Here is a 23,037-nt window from a genome sequence, read left to right on the forward strand (position 1 = left end):
GAAGATAGCTCGCCCGTCCTCAATTTTAGTTTTCCCAAAATGGTGCTTCCGGGACCGATTTTGAAGAAGTGAGTAACTGAGTACTGGAAGATGAATGCTTATTTAACTTATTTCCTCGCATAATTTTTCATTCTAGAATACATTCTTTTCTTCTTTGCATGGGAAAACAATGCGGGATTCATTATTTGAAAATTTATCCGCTCGAGGATGAAGGTTTCGCCGAACAATGGGCCAAGGGCATTTCCTTCTATTGAAACTCTCCTAATGAACATCTCTCCCATAAAAAGAACTCGAAGAATGAATGCTTCCTAAATTGAAGTCCATTAGAATCTTACCATACCCACTGCCAGAAATACAGCTGCAGTGGAAAAAAAAATTACTAGAATGATTGCTTATTTTTCAAACAAATAATTCGAAGGCCGTTAAATGTAGAGAAATTTCATTTTATTTCACTTAAGAATCAATAGCTTAATTCATTCATGTGAAATTATGTAATATGGAGCCTCCACAAAAAGGAAAAATAAGTCTCTAGATCGTGAGTTTCTTTTCTCTCTCTCTCTCTCTTTTTTTTTTTTTTTTTTTTTTTGTGTGTGTGTGTTTGTTTTCTTGGAGAAATCACCTGTTTTCTTTTTTAAGACTAATATTCGTCAATCATTAGAACAGTAATTAATAGTTAAAGCAGCAAAGTATCTGGGTATTCATTTCAGAGTTCTTATGTCCTAATCGGAAGATGGTGGCTGCGTTTACTTGAACTAAGCAGTCAATTAAAGGAAAAGATTCTTATCAAATTTTAAAATTGAAATATTACTACCCGCCTTCGGTGACCAGCTTTTTATCGACCATGATAATAGTAATAATTTATCAGTGTTAATCCATTTTAATAAACCACATTTTATCACACCAAATAAAATATTGTTTTAATTTCTTATTTTCAAAATAAGCATAAAAACCTTATGAATAGTTAGACACATAGTAACGAAACGAGTCCAATAGTTAAGGTTGAGGTTAATCTCACATTTCACTTTGAGATATCACTAAAAAAATAGAGGGTTCAGGGGCGCCGATAACTATTGTTGGCGTATCTAAACATCATGAGCATCCAAATAATAAATAACGAAGTCAGTAGAGAATTTGAGGCTGTCGTAATTGTTTTTCAGCATAGAGAAAGCATAGTGAAGTAATGTCTTTACGATTTCTTTTAAAAAGTGGAAGAAGGTAGCTGACGATACCTCACATCTTGATCCGGCATAAAATTAAATAATAGCCGAAAGTTAGACGGAAGTCTTGGCTGGCTTGAAAAAGGGTTGCACATTTTGAAGGAAATAGAATCTAATGAAGAATGAGTACCGAAACGAAGCAAAAATTAAATTATTATTAGCCTGCTGTTGAGAAATTTTACAGAATCTAAAACTGTCGTCGATACTATAAATACCCAAATAATTCAATTGTATTTATATTTTTTATATCTTTGTATTACTTTTCTATCGATAGGTATGAAAAGTGTGTCCGTTATTGCATGGGTGTATCAATAAGTAAAGCACATCCTTTTGAACACAGTAATAAAAAATGCAATGCACGACAATATGAAACGGATATAGTATTACCAGTTTATTACTTTTTAACTTTCATGTTAAGACATTGGTTCCAACGCTGGATCAGTTTGAAAATCAACTCTCATAGAATGCCCACATGAGGAATCCTAGCAGTTTTTGGAGCTGCTGACTCTTTGTTTGTCTAATTATTTTATATAGAGATAGTTAGTTACATGTTTACGAACACATTGCACCTTATTTAATAATTTTATAATTTTTATTTGATCTTTATAAATATATTCCTTTTAATTTTGATGGAAATGAAACAATAATTTTTATTTGATTTACATTTTTTAATTTGCTGCGCTCTGTGCAAGAAATACCTAATTCACCCAGTTTAGGTTGCTCTAACGTCGATTGACTTTTCCTAACGAAGATGGAATTTTTTGCTTCGAAACCTAAGTAATCGCTCTACTACTGCCCAGTTATCCCGTTGGTCGGGGTTAAGCCAGTCTGTCTTCCGTCTCCCCACTATCTGAAGCGCCCTGAGTAGAAATTCAGAAAATCCCGTCTAATCAGACCCTTAAGAAACGAAGAAAAGTGGAGAGAAGGTTTGAAAGCGCGCCATGAATGGAATCCCGATAAATGTTGAAAATGCAATCGTCATCATTATTTCATTCAGTGCTCGAATAATCTCTCGTGAAAACAAATCGTTCCCTTTCGAATGTCGTCACTCTGGGAATGCGAAGAATTTCTTTATCTCACCCGTCGCGGCTTCGGTTTGTTTAAAAATCGGGCCTCTGATTGAGAGAGACTGTCTGTCACCTTCTCAATCGGAGCACAGCATCTGAGATAAACCCCGACTCTGGGAGCGTGTGACGTAGGGGCTGGTTGATGATTGTCAAAGAATGGCTCAACGATAGGGAATTCTAACTGAAGATACATTAAAGTAAAATATTTCTCGAAAAAGAAAATATTTAGAATGCATACAATATTTTCCTTAAACGTAAATAACAACAACAATAAAAGCAAAAAAAAAAAAAAAATAGCGAGAGTAGTTTTGCTCAAAATTTTAGTCCAAACTCTCACTGATAAAAGCTTATTTTCTCTTCCCGCACAAAAATATAGACCTTCAGCAAAGCCTTAAATGCCACGAGTACTTAGAATTTTATTTTTACAGTCCAACATGAGAGTTATGTGCTTCGTGGTACAGTAAAAAAATGTGTGCATTGATTGCATAACATAGACAAACAATAATTACGAAACATCGAACTCCGGAGTGTCTAGCGCTTTTATTGAATCTATCTTGTGATCTTTCGAGTTTTATTTAATGGAATGTTGGGGTATTATTTAAAGACGAGTACCAGAAAATAGAATATGTCATTTGAACGCCTTTTTTTGGACCGACTGAAGTCAAAATTCGAAATAGAACAACAATTGTAATCACCCCATTTTTCATTTATTTGAATCATTGAGTTTACATTCATGTGAAAATACAGACCGACAGATGGTCAACTCTTCGACTGAATCGGTTTAAAATTAGACAAGAATCGACACTTTAGATGCTAAAACTCGGATGTAAATTTCATTTAATCACCATTCTTACATGCGTGCAAAAATACAAGCAGGCATAAAATCAACTTCTTGATGGATTTGCTTCTGCATTTGATACGAATCTATATTTTAGATGTTAAATTTCTTTCACCAGATTTATTCGTGTAGCTCTTTACCTTTGATAGATATCGTATTCATCAGTACTTGGCCAGAGAACAGACAGACTTCCTCTGAATAAATTTTATTTTTAAAATTTAATAGAAATCTTTAAATTCGGTGTAAAGATCATACACCAAATTTTACTCATTTATTTTAGTTAGTGTATTCGCAGGCAGACGAACTTTTCGGATTCTAGGAAACCTGAAACGTGAAGATGTGTCAAACTCCGAAGTATGAATTTTTCGGTGATTACAATACTTTGAATATTTCGTATACGAGAAAATAAAAAACTTCATTAAATGTGGCTTGTTTTGTGTTTAATTTCACGCAGAATTGAAGCCAACCGGGTCTGGTGTACGCTAAATCCGTCGGGGCCAAACTTCCTCCTGTTGACGTGGCGTGGAAGAATGGAGAGGTGGAGTGCTGGTCCAGGTGTCGTCCTCATCATCTGACCGTGGTTAAAAATGACGAAGTCCGTCCCGAAATAGCCCTAATGTTGCTTTAAAATGGGACGTTAATATAACTAAACTAAACTTGACACCTAAGAAAAAATGTTCATCTTCTCTAGAAAGGTTAGGTATGAAAGAGTTCTTAGTAATCAAGAAGCAGCAGTTTGCCTCCAGAAACTTTCTCGCGTGCTCTCTAATAAAGGTGAATTTGTGTTTTTGAGCACATTTCGCCCCATCCGATTGAAGCCAACATCTGACACAGAATGGCAGTCGCAAAACTACATAACAAATTTGATATATTTCTGTCATTCCGTTTGTGAGTTATTACATTTACATGTTTCTGAAAGTTCAGACTGACAAACGTTCAACCCTTGTTGAAGTTGGCTAAAATTTGATTGGTGTCTATACGATAGATGTTAAATCTCTGTACCAAATTTAATCCATCCAGCTTTCTCCGTTTTGTAGCTATCATGTTGATTTATATTCAAACTGCGGAACAGAATTGATTCTCCGAATAATTTTTGCTCATAAATCGATAGAAATCTACACATTTGGTGTAAAGACCCCATACCCAATTTCATCCACCTATCTCAACGTATATCTGATCTATCTTTGCCACAGACAAATATAATTCCAAAATTGTGTTTTCTGAAATTCAGATTGGTCTAAAACGTGGAGATTCGTCGAAATGTCGAGTTCGAATTTTTTAAAGTTTCCCTATACATCATAATAACGAAAAGTTAAACCGATTAGAATAATCGTACCTGCTTTTTTCGAGCCATAGTTATAATATTTTTCTCATTTTATAGACGGTACATCCTTAATCCTTCCTTATTATCTCATTTTTATAAAATTATCTTCTCCCTGACCTTTGAGTTCGACACTCGACTTTTCTCATTTTTATTTTGTGAAAGAAATGATGCATTGTTTCACTTTTTTATTCACGTTACCATGTTCATTTTTCCAATCATTTTATACTTAAGATAACGACCATTTTTTTTTTCTGTTTATCACTGTTGTCAATTGTATTAATATTCATTTTCTTCGTCATTTACCTGTTTCTATGCAAGTGATTGCCGTGTCATGCTTCTCTCTCTTCTTTAAATAAAGTCCACTTATATCTCTCCAAACCGGAAAGAGTTCTCGAGACGGTGTTAAGCTCCAGCATATGAATGGCAGTTGATACAGACGTCTGGAATCTGACCGGCCGGTGAATCCGAATGACAAAACAGAGGCGCCTCTTCACTTACAAAATAGGCTCGTGCCCCAATCAAAGGAAGTATGATACTGACACAGCTATCATTGTGAGGTCCAATCTTACTTATGCGACAAAATTTCATCCTCTTCAGTACGGATTTCCAACCAGGCATAGCCGATTGACATTAACGGAGAAAAAATAGAAGTTTGTTTTTCTAGTTATCAAATAAATAAGTTTATAAAAAAAAATAAAAATTCGTTGTATAATAAAATATTATGATAATACTAACTATTTATGAAGTATATCTGGTCATGCTCCTTAGTCATATGTTAGCCATTAATCACGTTCTTTAATCAAATCGATTATATATTTCATTATGCTCATTTAGTTTTGAGAATAGTTATAAAATTGAATATCTTCTTGCATATAAAAGTGGATGGCGGACACGACAGATAAATCAAAAGAAATAGATATTAACAGTAAAATAAAAATAATAATATAACATAAATCATAACATGATTAAAATGCACTGAAATGGGAAACAAAATTGCTCATCTTACAAAAAGATAGGCCTCGTAACGTGCCACAAAACATTTAAATCTAATACTAATCTGCATGTGGGAGATGCCATTGAAGATTAAAATATTATAAAGGGGAACAAATATAAAAAGGAGACAATAATAAAAAAGGGCAATTGAATATTAAATTTAAACAAGGGGGAGAGGTCTTCCTAAAACTTTAAGGGCTGTTGTGGGTTTTTGGTAAAGTCTCGGCTTCGGAACCGGAGGGTTCCAGGTCCGAGACGAGATTCCACCGAAGAATGCCAAGTAAACGGGTCTGGTGCACGCTAAATTCGTCGGGGCCAAACATCCTCCACTGGTGTGACGTGGCGAGGGAGGTGCCAACTCAGGTGTCGTCCTCATCATCTGACCGCGATTCAAAATGATGAGGTCCGTCCCAAAATAGCCCTTGTGTTGCTTTAAAACGGGACGTTAATATAATTAAAATTAAAATTCCCAAAACTTTATCGCATACTCTTTAATAAAGATGAATTTGTGTTTTAGACGCATTCCAAAACCGTTTGAAACCCAAATTTGACGCAAAACTACAATTGCACTCATAAAATGCCAAATTTGTTATATTTAAATAGTGCTATCGGGCTTACATGTTTCTAAAGGTACCCACCGACATACGTTCATCTTCTTGGTGGATTTGATAGATATCTAAAATATGAATATTAAATCTGTTCACCGAATTTTATTTATTTCGTTCTCTTAATATACAAACTTGTGTTAGAACAGCCAAATAGACAGATTTCCTCCTAATAGATTTTGTTCAAAATTTGACAGAAATCTACAAATTTGGTGTCAAAAATCTTATACCAGATTTCATTCGTTAGGTTCAAAGCATTTTTGAGTTATTTTTGCCGAAAACAATCTGCAGACATTTTCTAAAAAGGTGTTTTCCGAACTCAGTGTGATCTAAAGCGTGGAGATGAATCGAAATCTCGAGTTCGAATTTTTTGACGATTGCAATAATTTCTCTATACTTCGTATATGCGAAAGTAAGAAAAAAGAAAAAGCGATTTAATGCTAAACAAGAACAGTAGAACAAAATTTTCTTAAATTGTTGTTACATTTTTTTTCTCTGACTTAATTTTTTAAAATTATTTTGAGATGCATTTTATTTTCTGATATAAAACAGACGCAATTTTGTACTAAAATAATCACAGATTGTTGATCCTTAGAGCAATCGATGGGCAAATGCTGGGTATTTCCGTATGAGATCAATAATCCACGCCCGCCGCTGAGCACCCACACTGAACTGGTAATGATAAGAATTGATAAGATCAATTGTTATTAAACTAGACGTATGAATATTCTGTCTAAATGCAACACATCACCAAATAGGAGATTTCACTAAAGGAAGTTACAGTTTTGCCATTTCTATATCTTCATACTTCTTTCAATTTACGGATGTAAATTAATCCAATAATTAAATTAGGCAGTTACCTAGGGATTTCAAAGCTTTAGGGAATCCGAACGTTTCAAAAATTTTGTGACATTTTCAAAAATTTTAATTTTTGTGCTTTCATCTGATTCACAAAAAGCTATTCAAACTGAAATCAAATATCGTTTGAATTTAACGACAATACTCCTAGGAATTTTCAGGCCACGGTGGCCTACAGGTAAGGTATCGGCTGCGAAACCGGAGGGTTTTAGGTTCGAGGTCTGATTCCGCAAAAGAATCGTTGTGTAAAGCAGGTCTGGTGCATGTTAAATCCGTCGGGGCTAAACATCTTCCCGTTGATGTGGTGTCAAAATTTGGAGAGGGTGTGTCAGCTCATCTGTCGTCCTCGTCATCGGACCTCGGTTTAAAATCACGAGGACCGTCCCAAGATAGTTTCAGTGCTGCTTTAAAACGAGATGTTAATATAACTAAACTCAGGAATTTCCCCCGTGTATTCAGACAGCCTTATGAATTAGAACAATTTATTTCGCTGTTGGCTGACTGACTCACAAGTCAAAAAAAATTGTCAAATTACACATTACAGTATTTAGACAATATAAAAAAAATTTTGTGATTTTTCATTTTTTTAGAAAAATTATTACTATTTTTTTTTATGTGAGATTCTGAAACTAATTCTCTTAGACGCAACTTGCAATTAAATGTTTTGTTGTTTTAGTCAGTCAAAATTAGTGTTATTCAAAAATTGCTTATTTAGAAATTAAACTGGAATAAATTTTAAAAATATTTCTTTGTAAATTGGGGAGAGGAAAGAATATCCGTTATTTGCATTGTCTGAAGGTTTAAATTGATTATGGATATTGTTTCCCAACATACCCTGCTATGTTCTCCTGGAAACTGTTTTTTACTTTCTGGAAGAATTTGTCCACCGAAATTTGAATGACCGCCTATAGATAATTTACATTTACAATGAAAGGACTAACTAGCAATATATTTGTACACTGAATTTAAAGTGGTAATTCAAATTATTTTCCACTCTAAATTATAGTAATTCAAATTAAGATAAGTATTAATTTGAATTATAATTGTATTTTACAGTTTTGCTATAAATATTGTTACAAAATGCTAGCTAAAAAATTAAGTATTACATAGATATAGCTGGTTTTCAAAAAGTGGGGGGAAGCAGTGCAATATATGAATTTTAAATTAGATATTCCATTAATTTTAAAATACACACAAACAAAAATGTTGATATACAAACAGGAAAGATAAAAACGAAGCAATTGAACATAAATTATTAATAAAACTTAAATATTAATCAAAAAATTTTATTTCACAGTTTTAATTTGTTTTTCGATGAAGTCTATTCAATATGTTGTTAGAAAACAGAAATATGATAAAGCATTTAAAATCAAATAAAGCATAAAATGCACCAAATTTTGAACTTAAAATTAGAGAGTTTATTAATTTAAAAATCTTTTTACTATATTCAAAAACTCTATTCGTATATATATGTATTTAAAAAAAATAGCCATTTAAGATTAATCAAATCAAATTTATTTTTAAAAAATTTCTTTTCATAGAATGACTCGGAATAAGCTTTTAAGACTCAAAACAATTTGTCCTTCGCCATCTGTCTTATTTCTTACATAACATTTGCATGACTACCAACGAAACTGTTCCTTTGCATGTTTTTGAAAATCCCCTTTAAAAATTATATGCATAAAAAAAAGTTCCATCTGTGACCACATTATTTTAAATAGTAGAATTGAGTGATATCTTTAAAAAATGCATTGTAATTATTGGACCCATTAACTAAAGAGATTTCTTCAAGCATCCATATGAAATAAATGAGATTGCTGTAGATTGAAATACAACATTGCATAAAATTCGCTGCTTTCACATTTCAACTTGTTGCCCCCACAAATGGAAACGCAGCCTGAATTTCCAATAAATCCGGACACAAGAGCAAAAATTTCAAAAAGGCGAGGCAAAATGCCACCGGGTAGCGAAGTTTGCATCTCTGCACCGCTTAGGAGGCAACAACCGACGACACCGATCCTGTCTCGTGGCGATCAGGAGGTTATCACGTGTTGCAGACGAAAACGTCACGAGTCGCGTCACACTGCTTGCAAACTGCTTCCGGAGATCATTCTTCCTTCTAATGATCGTTTGATATTTCCTCGCAATGTCTCCTCGAACTTCAAATGAGGACGCTTCTTTCTTTTTCTTTTCTTTTTTTACTTATTTATAGCGGTGGAAAAGGGACTTTCTGCCATTCACGAGAAGGAAGGAACCCCCCCCCCCCCTCCCTCCCAACTACCACCCTTTCGTTCTGTACGAATACCGGATGCGAAATAAAAGAGAATACGACGTGCATCATTCTGAAAAAAATGATTTGTTATGGGACTATTTCAGTGTTAATTAAAAAAGACGATTTCGGAAAGAATTTTATGAGCACAGCTTGTCCTTCGGGGACTGCCATTTTCTTCAATGAGTCTGTTGGAAAAGTGAAGACACGTCAAAAATACAAAAATGTTATCAAGATAGTGATTTTTTTCATTCATTTTTTAAGCTTTTTTAATTTTTTGAAAAATAGTTGGTAATCGTACTCATTCTCCTTTCAATAATTATCTGGATTTTCTTTTTATTGTATTTTTTTCTTCACGTTTTTAAAAAATGTGTATCTATTTTTATTTATTACTTTTATAGCACAAAGATGTGTTCTTCGGAGAAGAGTACAAATCCAGTATTGCCAAATAATAAATTAAAAATAAAAACCTATATGAATGGCATTTTCTTTCTTCCAGCCCAAATACAGTAGTGAAAGAGTCTTTTCATTAGATGGAAAGCATACATCGTGGACGTGATGTATGGCAATAAATGTTACTTAAGAATAATTCGATAAAAACAATCGTGGATCAGCCTGAGACGAGGGTCTGTTGTGTTCATTTCTTTGTCATATGAGTAATGATATTCCACAAACTAAATGAACCCATGTATTGGCATTTTATTAGATTTATTTGCTAAAACATTTATATAAAATATGCCACTTTCATTTCATCTTAAGCCTTTTTACTTTCTCTCTTACATTCTTATGCTTTCTATTTTACATTTTTATACTAAACTACTTTCATTCGTTTTGCCTTTTTTAAGAAAAGCATTTAGTTTCATTTGTATTCTAAATCACTTTTATTTATACGTCAAATCACTTGATTCTTCCATCTGTACTCCTTTTATAAATTTAAGTATGCACCCTATCAGTTGGTCAAGGTGAGATGGGACTAAACAGTTGTTTACTTTTTAAAGAAAAGCTTACTTTCAAAATATCGAAATATCTATATATTTAAAACGCTTAAGTACGTGATACAGAAATCGAGCTTATTACTCATTGTCGAATGGCAACAATTAAATATATAAAAAAAATATCAAAGGAATTTCATACTGTTTCATTCATTGGACATTTTTACAACTGTACTAAATCAAATGCTTCGCACAGCTAATGAATGCAGCTGCAAAATATTATAAGAAGTGTTCTGAAGATAGTTCGCCATTCCACCAAACAGAGCATTTATTCAGAGGAAAGAAGATACAAAAGATATCAAAAAATAGGCTTCAAACAAAAATTTCATTTAGGCTTAACCTTTATAAGTAATTGTGGTAAGATTAAAGATTAATGCACGATTTCTCGCCAAGCACATCAAAATCGGGCCAATTATCCAAACCTCTCTAAAAGTTTGTAATAATCCTGTTAGTATCAATCCTCGGGTGTATACCAGAAATGCTAACAAACGACTTATAAAGTTGCAATCAAAAACTCTCCCGATTATATTTGTCAAAAATTCGCTCAAAATATTTTTCAGTTTTAGCGCCCGTATATTCATTTTAACTCTAGCCATAGTCGTTGTGACTTGCTTCTGGAAAATGATACTCATATCTTCCAAAATAATCCTTATAAAAAATGCTTTTTGTTTTATTTTAAGAGTAAAAAAAAAATTACATTTTTAAGGACATAAATTTCTCTTTCGTACAGTTTTTCATTTAGTATAATTTTTAATTCAATTTGACACACAATTTGTTTAATGTTTTTATGTGACTCAACATTTTTATGGGATTCCAACTCTCCATCAAAACATGTCAAGCATGCGCTTTTGCCAGTCATTCAATCCGCAGCAGAATCTTCATTTCCACTTTTATTTTGTAAAATATACGCTTTTTAAATTGCAGTATACTGTGTTAATTGAATTCATGTGTTTTAGTCCTATCAAAGTACAAGGTGAAATGATTTTTAAAGAAATATATCCCATGTTAAAAATTTAGGTCCAAAACGTCAATGATCTTGGAGACCGAACTGGTCGCCAAAGGAGACTAGAATATATATATATATATATATATATATATATATATATATATATATATATATATATATATATATATATATATATATATATATATATATATATATATATATATATATATATATATATATATATCGCAATTAAGTCTGCATAAAGGCGATTCAAAGCAATTTTCTATTTTGGAAAAGTAGAATGTATTCTTCAAATCAAGTACGAACCGCAGCAAATGAAAGTTTTAAATATATTAATATGTTGACATGTTGTAAAGTGAAAAGTAAGTCTAAATAATCTTTATATTCTCTTTAAATTCAAAAATTCTTTTCATTTTCCAGGGCAGCAGCGTGTATATATAATAAAATGACTATGCTAAATTTATTGAGATAGATTTCCACGCGCCTAGAGGAGGGAAAAGGAAGTTCCAAAAATAACTCAAAAAATAAAGAAGATCGGCCGAAAAGTCTCATCAGCAAAATACACAATATACCATAATAAAAACACGGGAAAAAACTTCATGATACTATTCGTAAAACTGAAGAAGATATTATTAATTAATTATAATAAAAATTACGAACTTTACGATTAAAAGTATGAACTTTCAATGACTTGAAAAAGGGCTCGTACTAAGATTGAAAAATGTATTCTCTGGTATTGTCATATAGTTTTTTCAGAGTTAAATAATAGCGAAGTGAAATTTAATCGAGAAGGAAAGTTAACAAAGAAAAAAAATCCAGAGATTGGGAGAGTGGGTGGAGGGGGATTGAGGATCCGAACTCAAAAATTTCGAGCAGGCATCAAATTACCTGATCAATACTTTCCGGCCATACAGCCACGAATGGAGATTCATAATTAAAATATTTTTTATCCTGATAAAACTAATCAGACGGGGGAAAGGACAAAAGCAAATGAGTGTTATTCCGAGGGGAATATAGCAAAAAGAAAAGACACATATTAGCGAAAAAGAAGAAGAGAGAACTGAAAAGAAATCTATTTCTAAATAAAAACAAAGCGAGTGTATTAACATTGATCGCAATACACTTTAGTATGTAATCAAATATTCCGGCATGTACATTCCGTAACATCTGTGGTGTGACAGTAGCGCAGCTATCGATGGCATTACTTTCTAAATTGCTTAAAATTTCACTTTACCGTTACTTATTTCACTTTTTTTATATACATTTATAGTAAAGAAAGCAGTTCATTATTCGTTTCATAATTATTAAAGAAAGAATTTAATTGTTAGCAGTTAATAAAATTTATATATTAAAACCATGCCCAAGCAGCGATGCATATCTAATAGGAAGGTAGGAAGTGGAGAAAAGAGGCATGTGGCAACACATTCAGAAGGGAATTTTCTATGAATTTAATTAACATGACATTTATTTTATGCTCATGCAAACTCTGAAGATTAAAAACCCAATTCAGAATACACTACCTGATGGATACGCATGAAGATATGTTTATATATGTTTTGAATTACAAGATAATACGAACATTATTATTGCATGATTGTTTATAGATTATGACCAGGAAACATCAATTATTTTTTTAAAAAATTCATTTATTTATCTATCAAATTTTAAAACTTTTTGTAAGTGAATATTTTCTGGAAGTTAATTTAGATCTCATCTGGTTTAGACGCTTTTTTGCAAACCGTAATAATAATGAAGAGTCAATTATGAAATTCTCCACTTGATGCTAAAAATTACGTAATACAAAATGGCAGCAAATGTTGTCACAGCAGATATTCAAATGTTGCCAGTAAAATAAATGCACACAACTGAATATATTTTTTAATTATAATTTATTAATGTGCCAAAAAATTTCTTTCTTGAAAAAAAAAGACTGAAAAATACTTGATGATGGAATGTGTATGTATACAAACATTACTACTTAATGAACCAGCGCATATCTGGAATGGACATTTTCGTTTTAAAATAAATTAAACGATCATACGAGCCAATTTTTTCTAAAGTATTTTCCAAAATGTCTTTTTAAATGTCAAAATTTTTAATTCGATGCTAGATGACACAGGATTGTTTTCTGCCTTAGTTATCATCGATTACATGATCTTCATCGGAAGCTGTTACAAAACATTTATTATTCTTTCAGAGTGAGACATGGAAGAAGAGTTGAGGAATGTTTCTTTACCCTTTACCGGCCACATGGAATTACGTGGTAAGGATTTTAAGAGTTCTGAAACTTTTACAGAGACATTAGGTCCCCACCAGTTTGGAAGTTTAAGAGCTTTTACTGGTCGATGAATTGTTGCGGCAAAAAAAAGCGGGTAAGCTCTACGATTACTTATTAATGTGAACGCAATCTTCTGAGATTTTTTTAAATTCGGGGATATTCGGTTTTCTATGACTTGGTTTGGCATCTTGCTTTCGAAACTTCGATTTGATACAGATATTGTTGAAATAATTCGTTCAGTAAAGATGCGTCAGCACAATCTTAAAGAAAACTGACAGACATTAAGACGTCGAAAAGAGAATTATTTCACGTTTGGACATTTAAAAACTCTGCTTTGCTATGTCCATGTTAAAAGTTCTTTTGAAATACAAAAGATGTGTTCTAAAAGCAAATTTTATAATTTTTTAATGATTAATTAAATAATGAAATGTGTTCTGGACAAATATTGGATACATATGGTTTTTTGTTTATTGCGTATACCACTATTTAAAGGCAATGAATATAATATAACACAGATATTTCTATTTGAGCTGATCTATCCACATTGCCATACTATTTTTTTACAGTGGGAAGACATTAACGAAAAATTTTGACAATGCTTCGGATATATATGAAAGTACGGAAAAATCTGAGACATTTATCAGTCACATTTGTTACATGGAATCATTATAATCAGTTTAAAGAGATTCTGCAATCTTGCCTCATCAGTATGCCCCAAAAGAACATAATCGTGGCTCTATTACATATTGCTGAATAAAAATAATAAAAAAAGCACTTTATCCGGTCAGTAGATTTAAAAAGTGTGGTTCCAGCTGAGGTAATAATTCAGCTGAAAGTTGCCACTTGTTTGAAAAAGTTAAACGACTAAATGGCAAGTTAACATCATTTGATTTTTAGGATTTCGACCGAATGATCTTTATTACAAAATGTCAAGGAGGAGAAGGGGGGGGGGGGTACATCGAAAAAAAAATCTCCCAAGGATCAAGGATTACTCAGTTGAATTAAACCAATGGTAACCGGAATCAATACACAGCATTCTATAGCCTTCTTACAATGACTAACTACTGCTTTGGCACCCATAAAGCCTTAGCCATTACATTTCCAACAATGCTTTCCCACTATAAGTGGGATCGCAAAATCCTAGATTACCACATCCGACTGTCCGCTTCTGAACATTAAGAACAAAGTAGTGGGTGTGGTCTCCGCAAAACTTATCCAATAAAAATGTTATCCCAGACAATACCTCGCACGGCATTGACGTATGCAATAATTACGAAATATTAACCTATAGAGTAAATACAGCATTTTTGCTGAATCTATCGTATGATCCTTGGCGAGGTGTTTGGCGATTCATTTCTTTTTAGGCTCGTTTTTTCCCAACCGATTGAAACAAAAATTTGACACAGAACTACAAAGGCAGTCACAAAATCACGTGACAACGTTGTTATATTTAAGTTATTGCGTTTACATATTTCGGAAAGTATAGACTGGCGGATGATCAAACTTTAACTAGATTTTGTTAAAATTTTGATAGCTCTCAACACTATAAATACTAAATATGGGTGTACCCAGTTTTATCTATCTAGCTCTCTTTGTTTTGTAGTTATCGTGTTGACTTTCATTCGAATAGCCGGACAGACACACTTCCTCTGAATCGATTTTACTCCAAACTGGAACAGAAATGTACAAATTTGTTGTAAAACCCATATATCAAAATTCATCCGAAGCAAACTCAACCATTTTTGAGTTATACATGTCACAGACGGACAGACATTTTCCAAAAATGTGTTTTCGGATTTTGGATGGTCTAAAATGCGGGGGTTCGTCAGAATCTCGAGTTCGAATGATTTGACGACTATGATATTTTCTCTAAATTTCAATTCGTAACTTCATGTTTGTCTGCATTATTTCGCTAAACTTTACCCAATCTGTGAAGTCGAATAATCTCTGCATGTTTATCGTTGGTCAAGGGTTCACTGAACTATTCTATTTTCTATCTTATATGCACACCTTGGGTTCGCAGAAAAATTTTGTGGGCATAGAAGAGTCACTAGAGGAATAAATAAACAAATAAGTATTTCTTCTATATTTGCTTCGGAAATTTCTCAGGATTTTCAAAATGTGTCGATTTTCCGATTTCACAGGTGTATCACAGAGTTCTGGAACTCGAGGTTCTTAATCTCCGGACTGAACAAGTGATATGGGTTTTAAAATGGCATTGAGATTATTTAGTAAGTGATTGTGCTTAATGAAGAGAAATTTTTTCACTGAACAGTAAACTGATTACAACTTACTTTTCGTAAAAATTTTTTTAAAGAAAACAGAATTTTACATAAGTGGTTTTTTAGCAAAATCGGTTCAGAGTTAAGTTGCTGTGGTAAATCTGTAATAAAAATTTAGAATGGAGATGGCGAGCTCTCTTGGCCTTCTTCCAAAATGTTAGGTCGTTGGCGATGTTGTAGCTTTTATCTATTTTTTCGAAGAATTTGGTTGAAAGTTTCTTGCGGAATTCTTGAAATGTTGCAAGGTTGAAGTCTTTAAGGATGCCATTTTTTCTAACAAACCAGTAATTTATTTGTCGAACCGTCACTCTTTGTAGTACTGTCTTTGAAGCAGTCTCACAACTAGGTGAGGCGTATGAGGTCAGGAGTTGGATCATAGTCATGTAGATAAGAGGCTTGTCCAGTTGGGTGGAACAAAAACGGCCTTAATTTTTTTTTTCGATTTTTGTTTGGGAATAGTGGGGAAAAGTTGCCTTTTAGGTCCATAAAGAATAATTGAAAATGTGGTTTCAATATTGCAAAATCTTAAAGCGCCGCAAAGAGCTTGAAATTTGAAAAAAATTGAAAAAACTAACACATTTTAAAATGCATCTTTAAATTTATTTTTTCGATTTCAGTTTGGTAATTGAGAGGTAAAAGTGCTTTTTAGGTTCAAAAAAAAAATTTTTTTTAAAATTTGGTTGGAATACTATAGTATCTTGAGGTGCCCCAAAGAACTTACAGTTTGTAAAAAATTGAAAAATTATAAACTTTCATAAAAAGAATTTTATGAATTTTTCGTGAATATGATGTTACAATAGATGGTTTTAAATACATATATAAGTACTACAACTCGAAAAATTATTAATTGTAAAATATTATAATAATAAAAAATATTGAATCTTAAATTTTGTTTATTACTTTTGTATCCTTAATGATTATAAATGCTACAGTTCAAAATCTACTTCATTGCCACGTTAAACTGCTTTTTTTAAATTAAATTTTGGCATATTTACACTGAGTCAATTTTTGCTCTTATGTATCCTTCTCTTGCGACTGAACCACAGACATTTTGGGCCGATTCAGTCACCAGTTTTACAGCTTTTACCACAGCTTGCGTGTGACAAGGAAGCCGGAAAAAGTCGATAACCGTGTCCATTATATTATTTGGTTCAACTTCAGATGCCTTCAGTATAAAGTCTTCGAGAGAGTCACTGGAAACATGTTTTAACAAGGGAGGGGGGGGGGGGGCTCAGTTGCATCATTTTCAGACCATGAGATCATGTCCATGTAATCCTTTGCATCGAAGTTTATCTTTGGAACTTTGAACTTCCTAATTATGACTCTACTTTCTGTTCTTGCTTTTAAAACACGTTGTAAACCAAATTCTCGTTGAATTTTAAGTTCATCACTTAGCATAGATAAAAGGATATTTTCTGGAGCAGCGAAGTACCCATTTCTTTGAATAATCGGGTCTATGACGTTCTAGAGATCGTCAGAGAGATAGCGTGAATATGAGAAAAGATTAAACATATGTTTGGAACCATACGTACATGATGGGTAATATTAAACCACACAGGCACATACACTTTCACAATGTACTCAACCAGAATCTTAATATTTTCATTTGCCACATACAATCGAAGCAAGCGATTGGCTAATGTCAACCACCTGGAGTGAACAAGTTTTCCAGGATTTCTTGAAGATAAATCTAGTGAGCAATTTTCACTTGATACAGCGATACACATATCCAATAAATATTTTTTATCGGTACTTAAATCATTTTTGCCTTCCAGAAGAGGAAAGTTACTTTCAATTGGCAAGAAGACTATCTATTCAATTGGCAAGAAGACAGGAAGACTATCGCAGTTTTATAGCTGCTGTCATATTCCGCCTTTAAACTCATTGGATCCTTTCGTTTTACCATCTAAATGACAAAAAGATGTCGCAATGGTTGCTCATTACAATGGAACAAACAGATTAACCATTATAAAGGTCTTCCCATTTCCTTTTCCATCAAAGAAATCACGCCATTAATATAACCAGTGTTTACAACAATTCCATCACATCCAACAGCAGTAAAGTTCAAAAGTTGTTTGTTGTATTCTGTATCTTTAAGAAATTCCAGTATACTGTCTGCTATGTCTTTACCGGTGCCATATTTAGGTGTTACATGGCCTAAAATCTTTGAGTTTGGTTCCTCTATTAGTGAAACGTGCACTTCTGAAATAACTTTTTTATACAACTGACTACCTCTCTTTTCTTGAACAATTGCTATGTCTTTTCTCCCATCAAAAAACAATCTTCAATTTTCGGTTATCGGAGTGTAAAGATTGTGTTTAATGAGAACTCTTCGATTTGTTGATCTTGCTCTTCTAATTTTCATTCTATTACATAGGTTTTGTCTTCTTCTGTGATTACACCCAAGTCCTGTAAAGCAGCACTAGTTATAGCTGCAGCAGCTCTATCTGATATTCCGATACAGTCAGCAATGCAAGCTACAGATGGCAACTTAATATGCATTTGAGTGCTTTCCTCTTCCTTCAGTTTCGAAGGGTCTGGTAGTTTTATCTCTTCTTGTCTTTGATGGATCTGGTTGGTCTGTGTCTTCTTACGTGTGCTCCCTTAAAAACACTGCTGTTCTTCAGCTCTGTCAATACCCATTTTTTGCCGTTCTTGATTAAATTTAACTATTCTCTGTAGTTGTTTACTTTTTCTTCCTTCTCTCTTCCGTAAAGCGCTTGTGGTAGCTACATCAATGTTACATTATAATCATTTTCCTGTTAGAACTTGATCGTTTAGAAACTCTTGCTCCATATCTGGTACAAGAGTTTCTGGTTGTTTTCTTTTATGCAAGTGCAAGTATTAAAATTTACACATTTACAGGCAGCAATATCAAATAAACGTTTAACTTCTTCTCTAAATTTTCTGAGGTTGAAATCAAACATTTGAACCTTTTCTGCTTTTAGACGTTGATAAATTCCTGTATTTAGCATGATAAGCTTTTATCATTTGTAAAATTCTTTTGCTAAAAATAAAGGGAATAGAAACTCTTGTCCATATTTGTCCTATTTTGCGAACTAAAGTGTCACATATTTCACTTATAGAAGGATCCTTCTCTGAAGCAATTTTGAGGTTATGTCTAATATAACAATTGCACTACATAACAGATTCGTAAGTAGGCAGTTCAACTTCAAGCAAATCACTCAATTTCCCAAAAATAGGGCATTCTGATATTTGTCTTGTCTTCACTAACTTAACTTGAGCCATTTTTACTAACTGCAAAGTACACAAGCGCATAAATTCACAAATCAGTTACGTTAATCATTACACAACAGACGGAGCGGAGACTCAAACTCAACTGACCTCGGCACCAGCCCTGATCTCATCACTAAACACAGACCTAACTCCGCCTCCCCTCAATAACATCTACTTCAGTGATGACTTAGCTTCCAGGATGCCATAACAATGCAAGAGTAAAATTATTTTCATATTTCTATTCATATTATAATGCTTATTTAAAGTTTTTTAATTCCTAATCGAGGCTCGCAAAAATCTTTAAAAAGTTGCAAAAAGTGTGTTTATATGAAAATTTAAAGTCCTTATGGCACCACAAGATGTATTCTAATATTTTTTATAATTTTTATTTATCTTATCTATTCCAAAAGACATTTTTCCACGCTATTACAAATTTAAAATCAAATGTTGATTATTTCGTAAAAAAACTTTAAAATGTAGCAAAAATTTTCAATTTTATGAAACTTTAACGCTTTTGCGGCACCTCAAGACGTACTCTAATATTGCTCATATTTATAATTTATTTTATCTACAATAAAAGGCGATTTTTCCGCACTATTCCAAATTAAAAATCTAAAGCTCGTATTTCGTTCCACCCTATTGTCCAATCCACTTATTGCTTGAATTCCACTCAACGCTTGCACTTAGTTGAACTGATCCACTCACTATTCGAAACTTCATACGACTGACTTCAGCTTCGATGGCCGGCTTCTTTTATAGCTTTTGGGGCGGGACGCAGATGGTTGTCGAACAATCAAGCCTAACTCGCATCTTATTGGTCCTGTCGCTAAAATTCCTAAATATTCTAGTATCATGTATTTTGTCTCCAAATTCGTCGCCAAGTCCGAGGCTCATTGATTCGGCATTTTGATTAGCACCCAATAGAGCTGACTGTAAAACTGTCTTTCTTATGATAGAACTAACTGTACTGGAAAGCAGCATTACAAATTCGTAACAATATATTTCAGTGTACATTCTCTATTGAGAAAACCTGTAACGAAATTCCCCAGCAACTAGTGAACGGATTTTAATTTTTTTTATTTCATTTAGAAATTCATGACCCTCAGATACATCATGAATGGCCGTCTGCCCTTCGTTTTCGGGTCGAGAGATATTATAGAATCTATTTTTGATACTGCCTCTCAAATAATTGGACTAATTACGCCAAATTTAGCCGCTGATCAATTTTGACACTTTGGTGCATTTTCTGTTTCGTAAAGCAGCGAAGAGAACTGAATATGGATCTTCAGAGCCTTTTGTTCCCATTAATTGGGTCCGCTCTTCCATTCAAATCTACGAGTCTATGATAAACCTGTATACTTCATTTCATCAGGCTAACTACGTGCATTTTTGGGTCACTTTAAGCAATTTAATAATTGAATAGAGTGAAGGGATATTCAAACCAATGTCAAGATGAGATAATTATTTCAAAGTGCGCGGGGATGATCCAAGAGTATGCAGTTTTTCTGAAATATATTAAATATCTCGAATAAAACCCGTGACTGTAATTTGGTTTTATATCTTTATTATTGAGTCATCCTCTTATTTCTGGGAATACTGATAGCGTTTGATGATATTTCTATGCTAAAGCAATATTGTGTTCTAAAATATAAGCATTGCTGATAGAAGATTGAGGAGTTTTCTTTTCAGAGATTGAAGAAGAAAAAAACACCCGATGGTCAAGAGAAAGAGCGAGAGCCAAAGAAGGTGAAACTAGCGATATGGAATCAAATGTATTTCATCGCGTCCATGTCCTTGTACTGCGAGCAACAAAAGCTTCATTCGCTGGAAGAGACTTCGGATTTCTTTGTAGCTAAGAACGTTTATTTGTATGATGTCACAGAGTCCGGCATGAGAGACATGGAACTGGATGCATTCTACAGCTTTTACCTCTCACAAGCACAATTCGAAAAGACCCCGAAATCCGTGATCCTTCACAGAATCCATTATTTCGATTTTAGAGAAATCATGAGAGTGTACAAAATGTTCGAAATTGCGAATTATTCTGAAATCGAGAGCGACATAATTTTCATGAGATTACAAGAATTCTTCAATTCTCTCCAATTTTTGCCGAGATACGATAGTCTGACTTCATCTGGTTACTTCAACAAGCCCTTGACGTTGTACGAATGTCTTAATATCGAGAGGTTCGCTGGACAGTCCTCTGCTCAGGACTGTCGTGGTTTTGTGTCAAACTGGCTACAGCTCCTGTCTTGGTGGAGATTGGCCAATGTGCGGCTGCAAGAAACTTACAAACAAATTTACCATTTGATGAGATTAAGAAAATCTCGAATGAGTTCACGCCTGTGTAGTAAAATTGCAGAAAGCTTCATCAATTTAGACGCTCTCATGGCAAATCTCGACTTACACCATGGGTCTGCTGAGCTGGCAGCCTTGAGGCAGTGCTTTTCGCTCTCCAGAAACATTCCCAACGGCAGAGTATTTGTCCCAAACTACGAATGTAACTTCGGAGCACCAAAAGACATCCTGTTTTGCAATATTTCCGAAGATTCCAAATTGATTGCCTTTGTGGTAGGCTGTAGTTTCCATAATATAAATATTTGTTTTATGATTCAGCGGGTCATTGTGTGTAAACTAGAAGACGCTGATCTCTTAGAAAATATTGCTAGGGCATTAAAGCCTCTCACAGTGGAGTTCTTTTTTGATGTCATCTGCCCTCTAAGAATAGGAGTGAAGTTCGACACCTACATCGTTTCAGTATTCGAAAGCTGCATGGGAAATTTCGAACAATATGCACTCGCGCTCAAAAAAAGTCGAGATGGAAACGAGATCGTTGAAAATACTCTTGAGCATACAATTCATGTATGGATTCGTACTTTGAAACATTGTATAGATATATCGTTGCATGACAATCAGATATTAACATTCTTTCAAGATGAGGCGAAAGCTGTGATTACGAACTCCATAGAACAGCTGGTATCGGACGTATTACGAAACGGAGTATTTTTAGCGTACAAGGTGTTCCAAAACGACTTCGTAACAGAAAATATTTTGTTGGAACTCGCTATACATCAACTGAAGGCTCACAACGCCGGTCTTTTCGAGGTCAGCTGTGCGCAAGTGGCTTACAGCCTAGTGTCTGCATATAAAATTATGCATAATAAGAGTCCATACCCAGAGGGTTGTTTTTGGCAGCCAGAGAGTTTTCCCCGGAGGGAATTTGTCGCCTTCATTGATGAACTCAGGGGGACTTGCGGGTTGCAACGGCTGGGCACAGAGAATGCATCGACGCGGCTCGACCACTGGCTACAGGAAATGCAGCACTCTCTGAGCAGCGGACTGAGAAAGGAACTGCACGATCTGACAGTTCTGGCACAGCAAGGAAATGAACTGCTGGATAAAGCAAAATATTTCCAGGATTTAGAGAACTCTTGAAAATTATTTGTTATACATTTTAATTTTTTTTAAATTATTTTTTAAATATTTGATATTTTATAGATAAATAAAAAAAATGTTATGATTTCATTTTAAATGAAATTTACTACCGAATTAAGCTCAAGAAAATTAAATTGTTAAATTTCAATCTACAAAATTTAACAAAATGAATTTTTAAAAATTTCTTTGTGTGTGTAAGAATTGACATTGTGCTAGAAATTATAAAGAATGACAATTTTTTGAATTATAAAAAAAACTCCATGAAATTTTACAAACTTTCGTATAACTGATATTCTAAGCAAATTCATTACATAGAGAATCAATTATCATCATTTGAAAGTACTTTCTGCTCAAATATATAAACTAATATTAAATATATTAGAATCATATTCATCCTTATTTATCTGGGTCTTGTAATACATATATTACCACATTGAGATGTTACTATCGATTTTGAAGTTCAACAGCCACTTTGAATTTTAAAGAATTAGCAACCAAAGAATAGTTTTAAATTTGAAGAAAAATAAAGCTTGAAAATGTAAGAAATTTCATGCTCTTTGATTTGATATAAGCATGTAATATGAAAACTAAGAATGTTTTATTAGAAGAAGGCTAAAGGTTATTACTAAGAAGGTTATATTCAAGAAAAACTAAAATGTGTACTAAGAAACATCG

At 33.4% G+C, this 23,037-nt stretch overlaps 1 protein-coding gene across 1 annotated transcript; it reads left to right on the plus strand.

Annotated features, from left to right (window-relative positions):
- Positions 1-406: 406 nt before the first annotated feature.
- Positions 407-22,362, plus strand: LOC129957288 (uncharacterized). Its single transcript, XM_056069551.1, has 3 exons — positions 407-535; positions 13,328-13,393; positions 20,617-22,362. The coding sequence occupies exons 2-3, from the start codon at positions 13,355-13,357 to the stop codon at positions 22,360-22,362; spliced, it is 1,785 nt and encodes a 594-aa protein (XP_055925526.1). The 5' UTR covers positions 407-535; positions 13,328-13,354.
- The last annotated feature ends 675 nt before the right edge of the window (positions 22,363-23,037 follow it).

The sequence above is a fragment of the Argiope bruennichi genome, chromosome 11 (assembly GCF_947563725.1).
Source record: "Argiope bruennichi chromosome 11, qqArgBrue1.1, whole genome shotgun sequence".
Lineage (NCBI taxonomy): Eukaryota > Metazoa > Arthropoda > Arachnida > Araneae > Araneidae > Argiope > Argiope bruennichi.

Bases quoted from the DNA above. Each gene is read 5' to 3' on its own strand.
- LOC129957288 (XM_056069551.1), top strand. From the start codon at position 13,355: ATGTTTCTTTACCCTTTACCGGCCACATGGAATTACGTG. The intron at 13,394-20,616 runs GTAAGGATTTTA...TTTTCTTTTCAG, and splicing joins CGGCCACATGGAATTACGTG to AGATTGAAGAAGAAAAAAAC.